We start from the raw sequence: 20348 nt of genomic DNA, 5'->3' as shown, positions 1-20348 counted from the left end.
CTTCACTCAGTGCTTTCCGGTACTGCTTTTGCAAGAGTCAGGTATATGGCAGATCCTGGGAATCCATCTGCATAGCCCCTGCTTCTGCAGCAGGTCTGTAAGTCTCCTCAGCCCTTTTCCTGAATGAAGAATCAACACTGATGCCACATGGATGTGACCTCTCACAGAATCAGTGTACAGACTTGGTGAATGTATTAACCTCTATTTCTCAAAAATACTTAGTCCACTAGGTACTGTTTTGGGGCAGTTCTGTACTCCACTATATGAATACTCAAAGCATCTTCTGTAAGTGACAGACTGCTGAACAGCATTTCTGCAGCTGAACAGACAGGCTTCTTTAGTAAGAATGCTGTCACAGTATAAGTTAGAGGTATAAGAAAAATACATTACTTTCAAATTGTATAAATTAATTGTAACTTGGAACAAGAAATTGATAATATGAATTGTATACTATGCATTTACAAAAATAATTTCAGTAAGCTGAGCAAGTTCCATGTAAAACATGTTAAAATCTCTTATCCAGCATCTTTGTAATCAAAGCAAAAAATTAATAATTACAGATTCTATGTTAAGCACAATTGTGCAGAAAGAGTGTGAATGACTGAATGATTTCCTAAATATTTCCCATATGTAATCTTGATGATTCACTTTTTTTTTTGGGAGTCACAGTGTGAACCATTTTTCCTAAGGTTTTTCCCTGGAGTGAAAACTTTCATGTATAAGCTTTTACTTCATAATAAGGGATGCCAAAAAGGTTTGAAAGAAGTACAGTCTTATTTCATGGTACAGTAAACTTTAATAACAGTGAATCTCCCAAAAAGAAGAATTTGATTTACAATTTTTCTCTGTATGAGTTTGCTCTTAATCAGAAGTACTGCTCCTTTGATTCAATGTATTAAGCTGAACAAAAATTGATTCTAGGTTGAATCCATCAATGCAGGCATCTCTACTTACAGGATTTTCTGTTTCAAAATCTGCCTACTTTGGCAATCATGCTAATCGTGCACTAATCCCACTTTAAAAAAAAATAATTAAAAAATGTGTGTATTCAGTTAGGTGTAGCAAGTATAATACATCACTGAGGCATGAACAGGGATGGGAAAGAAGCTCTGAACTAGAAGCAATGTTTTGTAAAAGACAAAAACATGAGAACATCCTGCAACAATTTAAGAAACGTCCTGTGTGGTCAGTGCAAAGGTGAATCTAGCCCAGAATTCAAAGCAGCAACAGGAGAGTTATTTAGGGAGAGCATATTAGATTAGCCACTTCCAGCATTCTGTTCCCCTTGAAATCTCCAAGCATTTAGGAGTATTAAAAGAAGTCAGAAAATCCTTTAGTATCCACTTACAGCCTTTTTGGTTGTGAATTTGTCTAAACCCCTTCCAACCTTTGAATGAAAATTGTCCATCTACATCACATCCTATGGCAACAGATTTAGAAATGTAATGTCATCTGTTAAAAGTTCTTTTATGTGGAATAGTCCAAAATTTTAGCAGGTGATTCTCCCCTTTCCTTGGCTCTGGTGAGATGCCACCTGGAGTACTGTGTCCAGTTCTCAAGCCCCCAGCATAAGAAAGACATGGAGCTCCATGAGAGAGTCCAGAGGAGGGCCACAAAGATGATGCAAGGGCTGGAGCACCTCTCCTATAAAGACAGGCAGAGAGAGCTGGGATTGTTCAGCCTGGAGAGGAGAAGGCACCAGGGAGTCCTTAGGACAACCTTCCAGTACCTGAAGGGGCCTACAGGAAAGGTGGGGAGGGACTTTTTACCAGGGTGTGTAGTGATAGGGTGAAAGGTAATGGATTAAAACTGGAGGAGGGGAGATTTAGATTAGTTATTAGGAAGAAATTCTTTAGTGTGAGGGTGATGAGACACTGGAACAGGTTGCCCAGGGAAGTTGTGGAAGCTGCATCCCTGGAAGTGTTCAAGGGCAGGCTGGATGGGGCTTGGAGCAACCTGGTCTAGTGGGAAGTGTCTCTGCCATTAGAGGGTGGTTGGACCTAGATGATCTTTAACGTCCCTTGCTGACACTGGCAGCATAGTAAGTAGCATTGTAGAGTCTGCTTCAAGAATACCTGCTCAGTCTTTCTTTTCAAGCAAAATAAATGACTACTTAGTTGTTTGCTTATGAAAAACTGTTTTTCTTTCTTGAATACCATAGAAAATTTCTCACCTAAGTATCACCTGACTTCTCACCTGGCAAGCAGCTACAGTAAAATTCACCAGTCAAATCATGGCAATGGCCTCCATTTTTGCAGGGCTTGAAGGAACATTCATCAATAGCCGTGGAACAGTTTTTGTCTGACAGAAAAGAAAACGAAACTTTAGAACTATAAATCATGCTAGGTTTGGGAGAGCAGAAAAGCTACTTCACAGTTCAAGTGACAACTGCATAATTTAAATTTCCAGGTTGGAAACACTATTTTATTTCTGCTTGATGGCTTTAATACCAGAGATATTCATAGATCATTGCTGATAGTTAACAAATTAAATATTTTAGAGGAATAATATCAGCTACATTTGCAAATATATTCTTTGTGTATTCTAGCATTACATCTCAACATCATAATTACAAAAATTATATGCCACAGTTTTAAAACTATTTTAGATATTTAATAACCTCTGTAACAATAATAAGAAAAATATTTCTCATGGTTGCTTCCACATTTAGAGGAATAAAACCACATCTCAGATCTCAACAGAAAACCACAAATTCCCTCAGATTTTTCTTTTCTTTTCTTTTTTTAATTTAATCAAGCTGCAACTCAAATTAATCCAAATCTGAAAAAAAACCCAAACAAAAAATAAAGGGGAACATACAAAAGACATGTAGAGAATATTTATAAGATAATATAATAGGTTACTTATCCATTTGGTATATCAAACAAAATCCATAGTCCCTCATCTGCTTATTGTGCACTGCATTAATTTAGATCTAGCCTGGTATAAATTATAGTGGGATCTTTCTAATCCAAAATTGATTGAAAGTCAAGGGACAGTTGCAGAGATTTAGAGCTCCCTTGAATACCAGAAGCTATTTCAGTGACACAGAGGGAAAACCATAGCTGTCACAGATGTGAGTGAGCAAAATGGTAATTGGTATTCTATCCTTCTATCCAGAAAGTACTGGAAAACAAAATTTTGGAAAGTAATCATAATTCATAAACACAAAGATTTTTTTCCTGCAATAGTGGAAAAGACAACACCGAAGATTTTCTGGGATTTGATTCTAAGTAAAAGGGAAGAGTAATCTCTGAATATGAAGAAAGGAAAATGAAAAACTTGAGTGAGATCAAATAATATCCATGGGAGGGGAGACGAGAGGGGGTGAACAACATAGAACCAAAGAAATTCAGAAAACCTGCAAAGAACGAAGAACATTTCTGATATAAAATCTGATAAGAGGGTGAACTAAAATAAAAAGAGAATTAAGAAAGTTACTCCTTTTTTTTTTTTTTAAGTACACCAGGACAAACTATCTTTTTTGTTGGAAAAATTACACTGGATATTAGGAGATCAAAGTAGCGCTTCCTGTTTTTCAAAGTATGAAAATGTCTAACTAACAAAAAATAGGTCAGGTTACTTATGATGATCTAAGGAGCATAAGTATGTAGGCATGAAATTAGACCAACAAAGGCACTGACTAACACGTAACTATCATGGCACAGTCAGGGTAATGAGAAATCATGTGATAGATACTTCAGCATTAAAGATGAAGGAAATATATGGTTTGCCATTCAATCGGGAGGGGTGGCTACTGATGATGGTAATCATGCCAAATTATTCAACACTTCTTTTGCTTCAATCATCAGCAAAAAGGTCAGCTGCAAGCAGATCATGATAACTGATACCTGCAATTAAAGGGCAAAACTTCTGTGTTGAATAGAAAAGGTAGGATGGAGAGTTGTCAGATGAGTTAGATGTTCAGATAGGCTAGTATGATGAACTTCAACCTTTGGTGCTTCAAGAGCTGGTTGATAAAAACTCAGTAGTTTTCTCCGTGCACTTGTGGAAGATGAGTAAAGTACTAGAGCGCTCAATAAAGCAAACCCTTAAAAAGGAATAAAAGAGCTTTGAAGTTACTGATCCATTTGTGTAATTTCAGTTCCTGAAAGAAATATGGGAAAAAGTTACAAAATGCATTATTTGTGAGAAGATATGTAAGATTCCTTGACTTCACTAATGTTTCTACTGCTGTCTCATGTGAAATTCTAGTAATTAGATTACATATGGATTACAACATAATATTATCAGATGAGTAAAAACTGTTGGAAAGCCTAATTTCTGCCTTGGTTATCAGTGGGTTTACTACCAAAATGGATGAATGAACTCTACAGATTTTGAGAGAACTCTGCTGTCCATCTAATTCCACTCAATTTTTCAAACAACAATCTGGATGGTGGACAGAATAAACTTATTGGTGGCAAAACAAAAAGGTACATTGAAGGACAGCATTAGAAGTCTTCATAAATTTTGACAAATGGGAGATAAAATTTTAAATAACAAATGTTATCCAATCAGAACACAAGGAAGGTATCATAATACAGCAAATCACAGATTAAGTAGGAACAAAACCCAGAATTTTGTTCCGAATCAAATAGTGTACTGGGATATATAAAAAGGAACACAGCCAATTAGAAGCATTAAGTTATTCTTCCATTCTCATCAAGCTGTGTTTGGCTATATTCAAGAAACACGTGGACCAAATGAAGACAGTCCAGATGAGCAAGACAAGAAAGACAAAGAACTTTAAAGCACTACTCTTTAGGAAAAAACAAAGTGTTTTGGGCTGTAAACCCTAAATAAGGAATATTTGAATAGAAATGTGATGATAGTCATAAAATAAGGAAAGGCTTTTGCAAATGTCTTTAGTTCTTCATGTTCATAGCAGACAGGATAAGAAGTAATGCATTTAAACTGCAGTGAAAGTCAGATTAGATGTCAAGGAACTCCTTCTAATTCTTAGTGTAGCAACATTCTGGAAAGATTGCCTGAGGAAAATAAGGAATGGTGTTGGACTTCTTTAAGGTGAGATAAGCAGGTCAGGAATTATACAGTATAGTATGTTTTCTGCTGGGATGAGGTTGGAATAGATTATCTTTAGTGTTTTCTTCTAGTGCTATGATTATATAATTTAAAGGGCACACACAGAAGGTCTAAAAGCTTTTGTGTTTTTGTAAGGAGTTGGACTGTCTGGAAATTTGCTGTTCCTCATGGTAGGGTAAAGCAGGACAAGTATTCCAAATTTGTGGTCATATAAGGAATGACCAAGAGTAATTAATATCAAAAAGCCTAGGAAATTAAAAATAGGATAGGAAAGATCTTAAGTTATTTGGTGTGGTAACAGAGCTCCCACTTTGGAACCTAGTGCTCCTCTCAGAATCTCTATCTCCACTCTGTCTCTCCATTAAAATATTTCTGTATTAATCAGATAAGACAGATATGAGTCCAGACATGCAGTAGCCAGAGAAACAGAGCACACTGAGGATGTACTAAAAATATTAACACTAGCAGGCAGAAACATTATTCATACACACCATAAATGTACATGATTAAAATATAGTAGGAAAGGTCGAAAGTCCTGCTCCTACAAAAAGAGCAGTACAGCTTTGGCCACTTTCAACCAATATTCACCCCTCAAGTATTTCTCATGAGAAAATTGTAAGGAGGCAAATGAGCCACTTGATACTTCCCTGAACCTCTCTTTCTCTAGGTGAATGTGAAAACCCTTGCTCTGTTATTTCAACACTGACTTTTAGACAAACTCTGCATTTCCATTTTCACTTCCTATCTTTTATCTCCCGGCTACTAGACAGCAACCATATGCACTAACTGAAATCTTGTGATAACTGTTGTTTAGTTAAGCAGTGATTTTTCAATTTACTGCAGATCACTTCTTGTCATTTGCGGCTGACAGATACAAAGAAAAAGATATGTAGGCTATAGCTACTGAAATGTAGCTCAACTGTATATGAGGAAACAAAAAGTGACCTGAAAAGTACTACTGAGGACCTTAGCATATGAATGCTATTGCAGCACTGTGACAAAAAAAAAAAAATAAAAAAAATCACAAATTTATTTTAAAAACCAAGAAGGACTATTGATGTGTAAAATGCTTCTGCATAAAATATTGACTGTAATGTCCCATATTTTAAAATATGTGGGAAAGATGCAGGAAAAGCTACACAATTTATTCAACAACTGAAGAAAGTGTGCTGTTGGCAAAGGCTTAAAGAGCTCCATCTGTTTCATTTAGAACAAACAAAAACAAGAAGTGACTTGATTACAGTGTATAAGTGTCTTTACAATGAGAAAATACTTGAGTAGTAAGAGTTTTTTTCATTTTGTGTAGAAAAGGTAATGAAACTCAATAGCTCGAAGTTGAAGGCAAAAATTTAAATAAAATATTTAATATAAACTTCTAAATCTGGTGGTGATTACTACTAGTAAAAAATGCCAGTGGAATTCTGGCTTCTCTTCATGAATTCAAATAAGGATTTAATGTTTTTTAATTCAACGTATGCTTTAATCAAAACTAAGTAATTAGATTCAGTACAAAATGGCTAATGGGCAACATTAGCTACCTTCTGGTATACAGACCTAATGTAGTGTGTACAACCAGCCATCTACAAACTGTTAGAAGACTTCCAGAACAAATTGACTCATCCTGTAGCCTTCTGTGGGAATTTTCAGGTACAATATCAAGACAATTCTGCGAGCCAGATATACTTCTGTGACAGCAATAGCCCAGCCCAAGGCAGCCGGGCTCTGTAACATCATTGTCACTGTGTGGACAGTGTATGTCCTGTTTTGGGAGGTTCTGCAGGTACTCAGGAAAAGCGGTTGTCAGGATCTGCTCTGCTGTTACCAGAGCAAATAATCTATGCAACGCTGTTGCTTGCAAAAGTGCCTGCAAAATCCTGACTGCAAAAGTGCTGAGGAAAAAAATAATTCTTCTTATAAAAGTTTTATAAACAGCTTTAAAAATATCCCTCTTGCCTCAAGACTCCTTAGATCTGGACAAGCAGTAGTCTCTTGTCAACCTACTCTTTAAGTGAATTGAGTCATGCTGTGGGGTAATGTCCCCATTATCACCACTGCAGCCCTGTAGTCCAGTACATATGGTTTTGCCTCAGACCACAGGTTGGAGGTAAAGCCAACACCAGAGGCCTCGGGGCTTTTCTAGTGGTGAGACGAATCTTGACTCATTTGTTTTAGTTTTCTTTAAGTTTGTACAACAGCATCTTGGTGTGCTTCTTTTTTTTCTTTTTTTTTTCTTTTTTTCTTTTTTTGAGAACATGAAGACAGGAGTAACAGGTAGTTCACGCTGAATAGAATGAACTAATTAATGACCCTAGAGTAAGGCTGCAGTGTGAAGGAGTACAGGGGAGAGAGCAGAGGCCTTGAAGGTGCATTTGTAGGTTGGTACAGAAGACACCAAGGCTGTTAACAGCTCATCTGAGGCCAGTTAATGCTAGCAAAGCAATCATTGCAGCTAGGCAAAAACAGAGGCTTGGGAGTGCATCCACCAACTCCTTAAGTACTCTTTGGTGCAACCCATCTAGCCCCATAGACTTACAGATGTTTAGGTGGTGTAGAAGAAGCTTGAAGCCCACAGATAAGGAGGATGCAAATATTACAATGAGTTCTAGGAAATCTGATGTGTATGTACCTAGTAGGACAATGTAAGTCTTGCCTGTTGTCAATTATGCCATGCATGACTTTGAGAACTATCTCTCATGCATCCAGCGCTGCAATAAAGACTGCCTGCCTTCTGAAACTTAAAGACAAACGCTAGAACCTTCTTTCAGTGGCCAAATTTTACGCTAACATGTCTGCCATAAAAAAACTAGAGAAAACCATTCTTAAGTAAGATGCCCCTTCTGTTTCTTGAATTCATTAACAGAATATCTGGGAGGGATGGAAAATGTGCATTGGGGAAGTTGTCTGCAGGTAGATTTTCTTATGTTGGAGTGCATTCACTGATTGCACATGTGATAACAGAATATTTAGTCCTAGCAGCTTAATGGAGGCAGTTATAATAAGAATCTTGGTGAAGCAGGAAATTCGGTCTTGATATCGACTTGTTATTTTTAAATATGAACTCAGATGTTAAAAGTAAAAATTGTGCTTACTGTGCTGGCATATTACTGTTAATATTAGGACCTTCCATGTTCATGCATGACCTTAACTCTTTATAATACAAATAGAAAACACATGAAAAGGACAAAGGAGAAATAGTTTCTAGAAAGAGTATGGAGTTAAAGAAAAAATTGGCTAATTTCCCACAGTAACTCAGGAAGACTAAGAATTTCAACCATATTTTCCAGAGTCTTCTGTGTGAGCTTTAATCACTGCTGTGAGCTGTTTTAGACATTATGGCTTTTCATATTTTATTTGATAAGGGCCTCCCAGCAACAATTTTATTATTTTTTTTAATTGAAACCCAAACTTATTAATTTTAAATATTTATCTTCCAATTTATCTAAAATTAATTAAATATGCACTTATGCTCAGAAATATATAAATATATGCTATACATACATTGCATTGTGGATGACAACTGGCATCACATAAACCCTCCATTATATCTAACTAAAGAGAGATATACTGAAATACAAAAATAATCTCAAAACACCTCCAGTAGAGCAATGATTAAGTAAATCCCATATAAACTAACTAGATTTTTGATTGAAGAATTAACTTTTTTTTTTTTTTTTTTTTCCCTAACAACTGTTACTCCTCAACTTCTAATTTAAAGAAATCATGCTTAGTGTTTGCAGATGGACAACTATTGGACAAATGTGCCATTTGATTGCTCAACCAAAAAATGAGACTTTGCTTATTTATTACATGACTGAAAAATAAAAACATTGCTGTTGAACTGTAATTGATTTGTTTTTCTTTCATGCAATTCATGCAATTTTTATGTATCGGTTTATAATATTTTTTTTTTTTTGTAATGTAATTTGCAGCATGATGAAATTTAAACAGGCTTTTCTGCATTCTACTAATCTTTTTTTTTTTTTTTCTTTTCTTTTTTTTTCTTTTTTTCTTTCGGTGTTCTCACCTGAATTCCTTCCGGGGGGAGCAGGTATACTTGCACATCAGACCTGATGATAAACATTCTGTAACAACCTCAGAAATACATACTGAATAAATTTCCATGTATGCATAACTAGTGTTTCTTTTCCAGCATTCACATTTGCACACCAAGCTGTGGGAATCCTGCCCTCCACAACCCGCCTTCTGGAGTATTTCTGAAAACCAGCAGCCCGTCAGAGCTTCTCCAGCCGAACACAGCGGAAAGGCAACTCTTCCCTCTCCTGATGCCATGGGTTCGTTATGCGTGAGAGCTCTGCTGGCCAGAAGCCGGGGGCGCGGGGGGAACCAGCCCGCCTTATTCAGTCTTTAGCTTCCAGGTTTTGGGTTGGTTTGAAAAATGTTAGCACTCTGACTGGAGATCGGATACAGGTTAGCACTCTGACTAGAGATCAAATACAGGCATGCTGTTTATAGGAAGCTGGTTATTAGCGGACATCAGAGAAAAGAATACCTGGCTTTGGGGCTGCTTCTGTAAGGGCCCTTGATGTGGAACAATAACGTGATGCATGAGATGCAGGCGAGACTAAGTATCTGTGACTGACTCTGAAGATGGGAAAGCACCACTAGATTTCTCAGGTAAATTCTTTCCTTTGAATTTCTAAGGACAGGACTGGAGAAGATTAGCATGGAATGGAGGATGGAATGACTCAGTGGCTTTAAACTGTGCAGAGGTCCAGGCTAAAAGCATCCAAATCAGTCAAAAGCTGCCTAAAATAGAACAGTTTTTACAGGCTTACTGAAAAAAAAAAAAAAAAAAAAAAAAAAAAAAAAAAAAAAAGCTTAGAAAATCTTAGAAAAAGAATGCACAGGAAAAGTTGTTTTTTGTTTTTTTGCTTTTTTAAAGCACAGAAAAAGGTGTAAATTTTTGCCTCGTGAAGGCATGAGTTGAACTAAAGTCACCCCATGTAATTTTAAATTTTGGGTATTCACATGGTCAGTGTTGCAGGGACCACTTCTTTAGCCACAATAGCTACTACAGGATTCCTAAAGATCACAGCATGCGACATGCTGAGGAAATTATGCAGATTTGATCTTCAGAAAGCGTATCAAAAGGCCTGCAAATTCATTCAGTGTACGGTGTAAAGCCTAAAGGCTTATTTAAATCAACATGTGACTGGTGGTATATTTTGACTGTTGGTTCATATTCGGTCACAATAATGATAAACATGAATGAGACACAGACAAAACCTAAAACAAGGATTGTGTTACACATACAGAATTTTTATGGACCATATTATAAGTAAGCAAGTCAGATTAAGAATTTAATGCATATAAATTACAACAAAATTCAGTTCAAAGTGGTAAAGTAAAAATTACTTTGGAATAATGTTTTTTCTACCCAATGTTCACTGGTGTCCTCTTACTAGCATAGGAATACCTTCTACAGTTATGCACATATGCACAGTTTAAAAATCCATTTAATTAATATATTCTAAAATTTAATTTAAGCAAAGGGTTTACACTGGACAAAATATGATCCTGTTAATTATTCAAGATGAAAAAAACATGCCTGACTTACACTACTAGAGGAAATCCATCCAAATAATGAAAACAGACAGTAACCAACACCTCACTCACTTAAGTAAAATCTACATTTGGGAGCAGAAGATGCAAGAATACTCCCTCCTCCTCTCAGGACTCTCTCAGTTGTTTTGGATGTTCTTGTCTTGCTGGCATTCATGAGCAGGAGAGAGCTGCTCTCTCCATCAGGGCCTGCTTCCCACTGTATGCATATTTCTACCCCTTCCTGACTTCTCCCAGGGAAAGAACAAGCTTCACCACCTGTGGAGCACCACAGCCAAAGCCCTTTGAACAGGCAGCTGTTTCCCTCCTGTCCAGTGCTGCCCTTCCAGCAGAGCATGCGTGCACAGGGCAAACCTGAGTGATGACACCCAGCATGGAACTAGTAAATGGCAAACAAAACAAACAACTAGGCCTGAGACAGTTTTTGTACCTAACCAGCTCAGATGGTGAAGCTAAACTTTATTTGGAAATGTCTTTTCACATGCCAGTATAGCAAAGATGCATGAAAAAAAATGGAAAAAAACCCCTCAGACCTGCACATTTACTGGATTTTTTCAAATTTGACTTCCTTGATCAAGTTTCATCAGAAAAATACAAAATGTGATTGACAGGGAGTTAGCAGATCTGTTGATGAACTTTATAACTTGTGTCTCCTTGTTCACGCGCTCATGTAAACTTATGTGACTTCAACATGAGCTTCAAGATATCCATTAAAATCTGCCCATAACTCACTGGTAACTGTTTCACTGTGGAATGAACAGATTAATTATTGGCAAACAGTTTGCATCAGTATGAATATAGGATAAAGAGTTTGTCCCAAGGAGAACTTGCCCTGTTCCAGGCTGCCTTTGTGACACCCACACGTTATAGTTCTGGTTCTGTAATGTGGATTTCATCGTATCCCAAATAGTGCAGCTGTATTTTCAAAGAAACAGCTTTTCTTGCATTCCCTAGTTCAAACCATTTGCAACTCACTATAAAAAAGTGAGATGCTTTCCATTTTGATCCTTGCAGTATAGCAGTATGTTTTTAAAGCTCCTTCATATAAAATTATTGCATTAAAATGCTTCTATTTATATAAACAAATACTTGGTAATCACCTCCCTTATTTTCATGATTGACACAAAGTAGATGTAAACTATACAAACTTGTAACAGCAAAGCCAGTTATCAAAGAAAGAAGAAAAGGAGAATATGGTCTTGTAGGAAATAGAGCACATCTCAGTTCTGTAATGCTGAATAGTATTAGAGTATGCTGGCATGAATCAAACAAAATCACAGATTTCTGTGGGAACTGTAACTATTAAAATTTTCGCAGATTCTACATCTCCATGTATCATCTTAGATTCCTTATCTCTCATCTGCCTTTTTTTAACCATTGACAAAATATGTATGAAGTGCTCCTAAACTGGATGTCACTGGTGTTACTATCAAACTGAAAGGCTTCATTTACTTCTAACTTAATTTTGCCTCCTCATCCTTTACTGCTCTACTTGTTTCTTTAACCTTTCTTTTCTCCATAATATATCTCTTTCATTTTTTTCTTTCTTCTCTATTGGTCACCACAGATTTTGAACTCTTTGGACATACCTGTTTGGCATTTTAATACAACACCCACTAAGTGTGTATGATTTCTAAGACTGTCACTACTTATCTTCCTGTTATTGCTTATGACTTATGCTTCTCCATTTGCCTCTCTGAAATCAGCAGCTAAAAGCCTGTGTGTTCCAGTCCCTGACATCACAGCATATTAGCTGCTAAGATGGCTTATTTTTGAGACAGTTTTATTGATTTCCCCATGATCCTGTTAGCTGCTTCTGGCAGAAAGCAGGGCCATGAAGACTGCTTCTGATTTAATAGCTATTTTCTTAAACCTGTTAGACACACAAATAACTGTGCCATTTACAAGCTATTTATCCTAATGGTCTGATGGTATCTTTCTTGAAGACAGAGAAGTGTCCTCTTGCTAAAATTGTATTCTCATTTATATCTCAATCAAGTATGGCTGTGATGTTATCTTATGAAGACGAAGAGCACCAGCTAGAGCTGTCAAAGTATTTTTCCTAGGCTTGGAGTTTTTGGAAGACTTTTTTTCTAGGCAAAATACAGTTTTGCTTTCCATCAGTTAATCAAACAACATACATATTGCTTTCAATTTTTATTGTATTAGTAGGGAAATTAAAGCAGATTATTAATAGCACAGAATACTGGGTTGGATTTATTTTTATTAATGGTAAAATACTGAACAAAATGCAATTTAGAAGAGTTTGTTTTCATTTTAAAAAGGGAAATAAGAAGTGTTAACTATTTAATGTATTTTCCAGAGTTAAAATTAATCTTACCAGTGAATCCTGGAGGACAAACACAGCTGTAGTCTGCAATCAGGTCTAAACAAGTTGAATTGCTTTTGCAGAAGCCGTATGTGCACTCATCAAAGTTGATTTCACAGTTCAGACCTTCAAATCCTTGGTTGGAAAAAAACCAAAAAGCTATGTAGTATTCAGCTTTATCTGTACCTTTTTTTTTTTTTTTCTTTTTTCTTTTTTCCCTTCTGCTTCTGCTCTGTCATTAATAGGAATAAATTTAACCATCAAATATACTTTAAAAGGAGTTAGTAATTGAAGGAACAAATTTAGGATTCAGTGCTTACATTAGTGTAGTTGAACTTTTTGTTTAGCAGAAACTTAAGAATCTCTATTTCTTCTGCCATTTTGAGAACCTTCCAGGCAAAGGTAACTGATGCTGAGATTTGGCCATTTAATCATAGCTTTAAAAATCAGCTCTCAAATACTTACTTCTCTACTTTTTCTCTATTTGTTTTTTTGTGTCTTCTAGCAAACTCAGAAGTCAAACAGATTTTTTTTTTGTACTCAAAATTGTTGGAGAATCTCCACTCCAATATCTGACATTTTACACTCTTGTAAATGAATTCTAATTCATGGTCATGCTACAAAATGACTGTCATTAGTGCTGTCACAAGCCATGGCTGCAGGAACACCATGACTAATGCTAAGCTATCAGCACCCTCAGTGCAAGGCATATTCCCATAATTTCTCAAACTGACCATGGAACCAATTTCCACTGATCCCTAAGTCATAAAACTTTAAATTACCCTTAGTTCATTAATAATGTATACAGTAACAGTTCTCATTTGCATTTAGGGTTTAATCAGACCCATTTCTCACAGGTAACAAGTAAGCCACAAAATTATCAGTGTGGATGCCAAGATTTATTTTAGTATAAGATGGTCAGGCACACTAACATAGCACAATCACATATTCAAAACTTAATTTTCAACTGCCTTCCAACATCTGTTTTGGCTTCTAATTTAAACTAATGACAGAGCCTGTTCTTATGAGACTTATTTGTAGCACTATCATCTTTTATGATGAGTTTCTGTACTTACAATCTCCACTAGAATGCTTGTATTAATATATAAATATCTGAAATATTTTAAGCTATGAAATCAACACACTATCAGTCCATACTGATGTATACTGACTTACAGTATTATTTGAAGATTAAAAACAAACAAGTATAAGAAAGTTTAAAATGCAAAACCAAAGTACCAGTTTATAAATCACAAACTTCACTTTATTTTTAACTAGAAATCAAATTTTTAGAAATATACAAATATTCAGAAGAAATCCATTTGTGAAAGTATCTCTAGTGAGTGAAACACACTATAATTTTAAAGCATTTTAGTTTCTCCTTTAACTACTTTTTCTTGAAACCACTCGTTTTTTCATACACTTCCGATGACACTAAGCAATATACATTTTTTAAAAAAACACCAAAAGTGCTGAAAATCTCATTATTTTTGTCTTTGAAAGGTCTAATAGATTTTTGTACTGAAGATACATTACAGTCATTATTACGGCCCTTGTAATTTGCTTGCTATGCTCAGTCACAGAGCTGCAAGTTAGTACATCAGGATGAAATATTTTATTTGTAAGTTTATTGATTGCATTTTCTGTGGATTACACATACTGCACATTTGTGTTCTCTTCACTCCTTCAGACTTTGCTAAAGTCATGAGGTTTTATCTGAAAAAAAAGTAGCACAAGTATATCTGTCTCCATTCTTTATGAACCTGCTTGTTTTATTGGGTGTCTTGCTGGACAAAGATGCAAATGTGACTTCAGGAAAGAATGAATAACTTTCATAGGAAGGAAATGCTAACAATGGTTTTGAAGACTGGCAAGAAGATGTTCTGCAGACTGCAGGCAATTTTGAAAATTGTCAAAGATAATAAAAATAAATTATTTTGAACAACTTACCTTCAGGGCAAAAACAATCATAGCTGTTGACATCATTCTGACAGACCGCACCATTCAAGCAGGGAGCTGAATCACACTCATTAATTTCTATTTCACAGTGCTGACCTGAAAAACCTGCAAAGCAAGCAAGATAAGCTTTGATTTTCTACATCTTTATGTGTGCTATTAACATGAAACTTTTATTCCAAATGTTGTTCTGTAATGAAAACCAAGAGGTGTTATAATCCATATTCCCTCAAAAAAGGAAGCTGGAAGTCAGAGCTTCTGTATTGTATTTACAAAGAATTAAATTTCACTCATTTCTTATTCAGTATTACACATGCAAGTCTTTATTGCTGGAATAAAGTAATTAATGAAGTAGGAAGTACTTCCAGAACCTGAGAAGACGTTCATAGCAATACGCAAACAATATGCAGATTAATAAGTGTCTTGCTTGTGTTGAAGTCACTTCAGCATTTTTAGATATTTATTTATTTATTTATTCATTCATTTACTGTGATAATGTAAGAGACGGTATATAAATTATCTCTCATCCTTTATCTGGAGCTTTCTACTGTGGCAGGGACCAGTAAAAAAATACAGAGTGCATATACATTGGAATGTAACAAAACACAGGCCATACAAGTCAGGTCTTTAGCACATGTAAAGTGCACAGCTTCATCACAATAAATGAGGATGTTGTGTATGTTGCTAAAAGAAGGAAAGTAGACATCATTGAAACAAAAATCCAAAGACTACTGAAAGGGTAACTCCATTTTCTTGTTTCTTACAGGTAGTTTGACACACTGGGCTATGTGTAGGTGCTCCAGGTCAGGCAGTGGGGACTGAGGTGCAGCCTCTGTGAGGAGAGTCTCGTGCCAGGCACAGCCAGTTCCAGCCGGCTCCAACCGACCCCTCAGCAGGGCACGGCTGAGTCCCCAGCCAAGGGGGAAGTGTATGTAAGAAAGGGCAAAACACTGCACAGCTAGAGTGAGGAGTAAGGGGGGGAAAAAGGGTGAGAAACAATCCTGTGAGCACCAAGGTCAGAGAGGAAGGAGGGGAGGAGGTGCTCCAGGTGTCTGTGGAGAGAGCATATATCCACACTGTGCCATGCTGAAGCAGGTGGATGTGCCCTGAAGGAACTATGGTCCATGGAGAACCCACCCAGGAAGGGAGGAAAAGTGTGAGGTGGAAAGAGCAGCAAAGAGGAGCTGCTATGGACTGACCAGAATCCCCATGCCCATCTCCCATGTACTGCTTGAGGGGGGGAAGGTAGAGGAGCAGGGAATGAAGGAAAGAAATTGAGCCTCAGGGAAAAAAAAACAAAACAACAAAGAAGGGAAAGGTGTTGTTTTGATTTGTCTGTGTTTCCCATTGTGCAAGCCTACATTAATTGGCCATAAATTAAACCAATTTCCCCTAGTTTGACTCTGTTTTACCTGTGATACTAACTGGCAATTGATCTCCTTGTCTTTACCTTGACCCATCAGCTTTTTCATCTCCCTCCTCCATGTTGATGAGAATACAGAGTGAGAGAGTGTCTAGGTGGGGATCTGACAGCTAGCCAAGGTCAACCTACCACACATCTACAGTTCTGTGTTAATTCCAACTATCACCACTAATATTTTCACAACTGTTAGCACATACAGTTTGATCGGAAGAACAAAGTAACTATCTGCATTGTTGCAAAAAAAAAAAAATAATCCATATATAAAATTAAGAGTTCCTGTTGAATGTTTGTTTTTGTTTTGTTGGTTTTTTTCTTCTGTTCAGTTTCTTTCCACATACCTTAAAGTAATTATTCAAATGGAGGAAAAGCATTAATTTTTATATTAGGTTCCCAGGACATGAATTAAGGAAGATGTATAGTGCCACACTGTTAAACAGATGTTTATTTATGTAATGCAAAAAATTCTCAATTTTTAAAATGTTCTTAAGAAATCATTTATAAAACTACTAAATGAAAATAAATCAATAAATTCTAACAATTGTATATGTCAGGAAAGGCAGATTATTTTACATCTTTCTTTCCTATTTCTTTATCGTCTTTAAGTCCCTCAACCTTATCTCATTTAGAAAACAAATTCAAAAGCCTTCAGAATAATAACAAAATGTCAATCTATAATGCATTTCTGAATACCAGGAAAAATAATTTGTATAGAGTTGATATTTGTGTCAGCAAAATAACAACAAATACAGATAAGTAATGGAATGTCCCAGTGCAATCAATGTGTGAGTTCTTTTTCCTCTTTCTTGCAGAATTTAGTTATGAATTGTAATACATGGTTGAGTTCTCACATAAGATGCAGAGCACAACCTGCACAGAATAAAAGCAAGTTGAATATCAGACATGCTTTCAAAGAATCTCCTTTTCAGTCTTGTCTTGTCTGAACTTATTAGAAGGCACCAGACAAACATAAGTATCTGGATTATTCTGTAATATTTGCTGTCATATATTCCCCATGATTCTACCTACCAAAGAAAATGTAGATAGGCAGTAGTAGTCAATATATTGATGATAGAGGGTACAAATCATGCAGATTGTAATTCCTGTGTTCGTTTCACAGATATTATAATTTAGCAGCATTGCTAGTCATGCTGTTAAATTTCAATAATGATTAGTCCTTACATTTGAGACATACATTACTAAACATTAATGACAAAAGTATCATGCAGGGAATAGATTTTTGGTTACAAACACGTTATTTTTCCCAAAGGCTTTCTTCCTGAAATGAAACATTTTTTTCCACTTGAAGATACAACAGAAAACATGCAGGGCCGTTCAGGTTGAAGCATTGTTAAGGATAAACCAGGGAACGCCAGACTGTTTTTTGTCACTCTGTTGCATTGTGTGCATCAATAACCTAGGGTGTTCCCACTTGTCCTAAATTCCAATAAGCTTTATTTTGCCACTCACTTGGATATTTGATAACAGAATTAATTTTTCAAAAAGCAGAAGTATCATAAAATTATTGTACATCATTAATGTCCTGAACTAAATTTGTTTAATTTAGCTTTCACTGCCAATCAAGTTCCCTGATTAACTGGCTATCTTTATTGTTGATTCCATTTTGTGTATTTTAAATGTAGCCTTTATGCCCATATTCAAGATAATAAATAAACTAAAATCTGAAATATCTGCATGCAACTGTGCTCCCAGGAAAAAACATGGGAGTAAGCTAAGTATTGCACTAACCCTTCATGCAGCTGAAATACACGATTCGTTTCAGTTGAGTGTACGTGAGCTTTCTCACACTAACCCCAGTCTACATGCATTGTTTCAATATCAAAGTTTCCAGCCTGGCTACCTTTCTTGAAGATAGAAAACCTAAAGCAATGTATTAAGAAACACAGACTGCTAAACTACAGGGGATACTAGTGTAGATATTTGTAACATGAATGTTTGGACCATTGCATTTTTAAATGTTCCAGCATGGAAAATGCCGGTCACCTTTTTAATACCCTCCTCACTAAAATGTCTGTTGGCAAAGCTGTCCTTGAACCATTCTTTGAGATAAACCTGTCTTCCCAGCAGCTTTATTTGTCAAACAGGGTGCTATGGTCATGGAGAGAAAACCCTGCATGTAACATCTTCTGCAGAACCAGGAACTGACATGACATTATGTTTCTGCCTCTCTCCTTGAACTGTCACCTGGAATCAAGCAAGCTTGTTGTCCCTGTGTGTTATGATGTTGATCTTGTCACCACAATCAATCCTTAGCTCAAGAAAATAACTCATAGAGATTTAACCTCACTGATCCTTGATAGTTTTCTTGGGGACAGGGTCCACTGTCTCTACCTGCCAGAAGCCCCTGTCTTCACTATTCTTACAGGTTTTCTTTAAGTTAGACTTCCTAACCTCAGTTAACCCTTCTGGCTTATTTGCAAGGCATGTGGAAGAGAAATGATTTCTCTTCTCTTTTAGATTTTTACGTATCTTGATTTTTAAAAATACATATAATGACTGATATTTCCAATCTGTTTTCTGTTGATTAAAATATCCCAAACAAAACAATTTCTTCCACATTTCCTCATAGGTCTTGTACATTACATCTGCAATGAGTCAAGCTCCTGTCATTGCCTCTTCTGATTTGTGTCATCTCACAGCCTCATGTTGAAAGAAAATGGAAAATAATAATAATAAAAAAGATTAATTGGTGTTGAAATGATATTTTGAGGGTTTTACAAATTAGTAAGTTTAATAGCAATGTCCTTTAATGTAACTGTTCTACAGCTTATCCTAATGCAGAATGGCATTATTTGTTTATTCCTTACAATTTTATCATTGGAACAATACTTTAGGACCAGCTCTATAGTTGAGAATATAAGTAAAAGTGCTCATGATGTAAAATGGTAGCTGAGAGCAATCTGTGCAATTACAGGAATGTGCTCAGGTATTCAGCTTGCATATTTTATATGCAGTTCTATATAAAATGAATTTTACCATTAAAAAAAAACAAACAACTTAAATAAATATTTTATTATAAATTCTAGCAGTCTACATACATGGACTGTCACAAATGTAGTTAATTTTTAAATAATAATCAATTATTTCTTTAATATTTGGTAAACTAGGAGCTTTGAAGAACATATTCGATTCCCAGGGAATTTATGAATTTTTTTCACAGGACTCATCAAATTTCCTAATGTAAAAGTCCAGAAGAGTGGCTTTGGAGGCACATGCAGTGCAAATCATGACATACAAATAATTTAGTATTTCAAGTTTTGCTACAACATCGAGTTGGTACTGCAGAAACTGCAAAACTCTTGAGACCAGAGCCTTTTTCAAAGAAATAATGAGAAAATTCTTTCTTAAGCAGCAAATATATAACTTCAAGATTTTGTTATATGTATCTGACTGCTCTGCAGATGCACTATCAGACATGCAGAAGTTCTAACAAGATAACTCCTGCCAGCTTCAGATGATAGAATAAATGTTCAAGACGTTAGATTGTTAAAGGCAGGTAGGAACCTTTATTCACTCCTTTTATAGTTTTCTCAGAAACCATTTCAAAAATATTTTCTCAGGGGACTGGTACAGAATAGATATCCAATACCTGATTTCTCAAGTCTTTCTTTTTTTATTATATTCCTTGATTGGTAGAAAAAAAAAAGTGCTATTTCTTTAGCAAGTTTATATTTAGTATCTTTTGCATTTCCTTCTGCATTTTCTATGAAGTTTGGCCTTAACCTTAGTCCATATGTAGCCTCTGTGGTGGCATTGGCTTGCGACAGGTATGCACGAAGTGAGGAGTAATTAAGCTTTTGCCACTTATTCTGTTTAAGTTAAACACTATGAATTATTAACTGTAATTGTCACAACTTCTTGCTGCTTTTTCTTTCCTGCCAGGAGGAAGGTAAAAATTTCCTGATGTTACAAAGCAAAAGAGGGGGGAAGGGAAACAAAGCTGTAATGAAAAGAAATACTCCTTTAACAGGGCAAGTCATACAGAAAATTCTT

At 36.0% G+C, this 20348-nt stretch overlaps 1 protein-coding gene across 1 annotated transcript in view; it reads right to left on the bottom strand.

Moving 5' to 3' along the window:
* Positions 1–20348, bottom strand: part of EYS (eyes shut homolog) — a 686220-nt gene that overhangs the window by 567327 nt on the left and 98545 nt on the right. Inside the window, exons 5-6 of the mRNA XM_051613735.1 lie at positions 12971–13093; positions 2197–2301 (exon numbers count right to left, since the gene is read on the bottom strand). Of these exons, the coding sequence (XP_051469695.1) occupies positions 2197–2301; positions 12971–13093 (228 nt within the window). The remainder of the gene's footprint in view (positions 1–2196; positions 2302–12970; positions 13094–20348) is intronic.

Source organism: Apus apus, chromosome 3, assembly GCF_020740795.1.
Source record: "Apus apus isolate bApuApu2 chromosome 3, bApuApu2.pri.cur, whole genome shotgun sequence".
Classification (NCBI taxonomy): domain Eukaryota; kingdom Metazoa; phylum Chordata; class Aves; order Apodiformes; family Apodidae; genus Apus; species Apus apus.
This window is presented reverse-complemented; position numbering and strand designations above follow the sequence as displayed.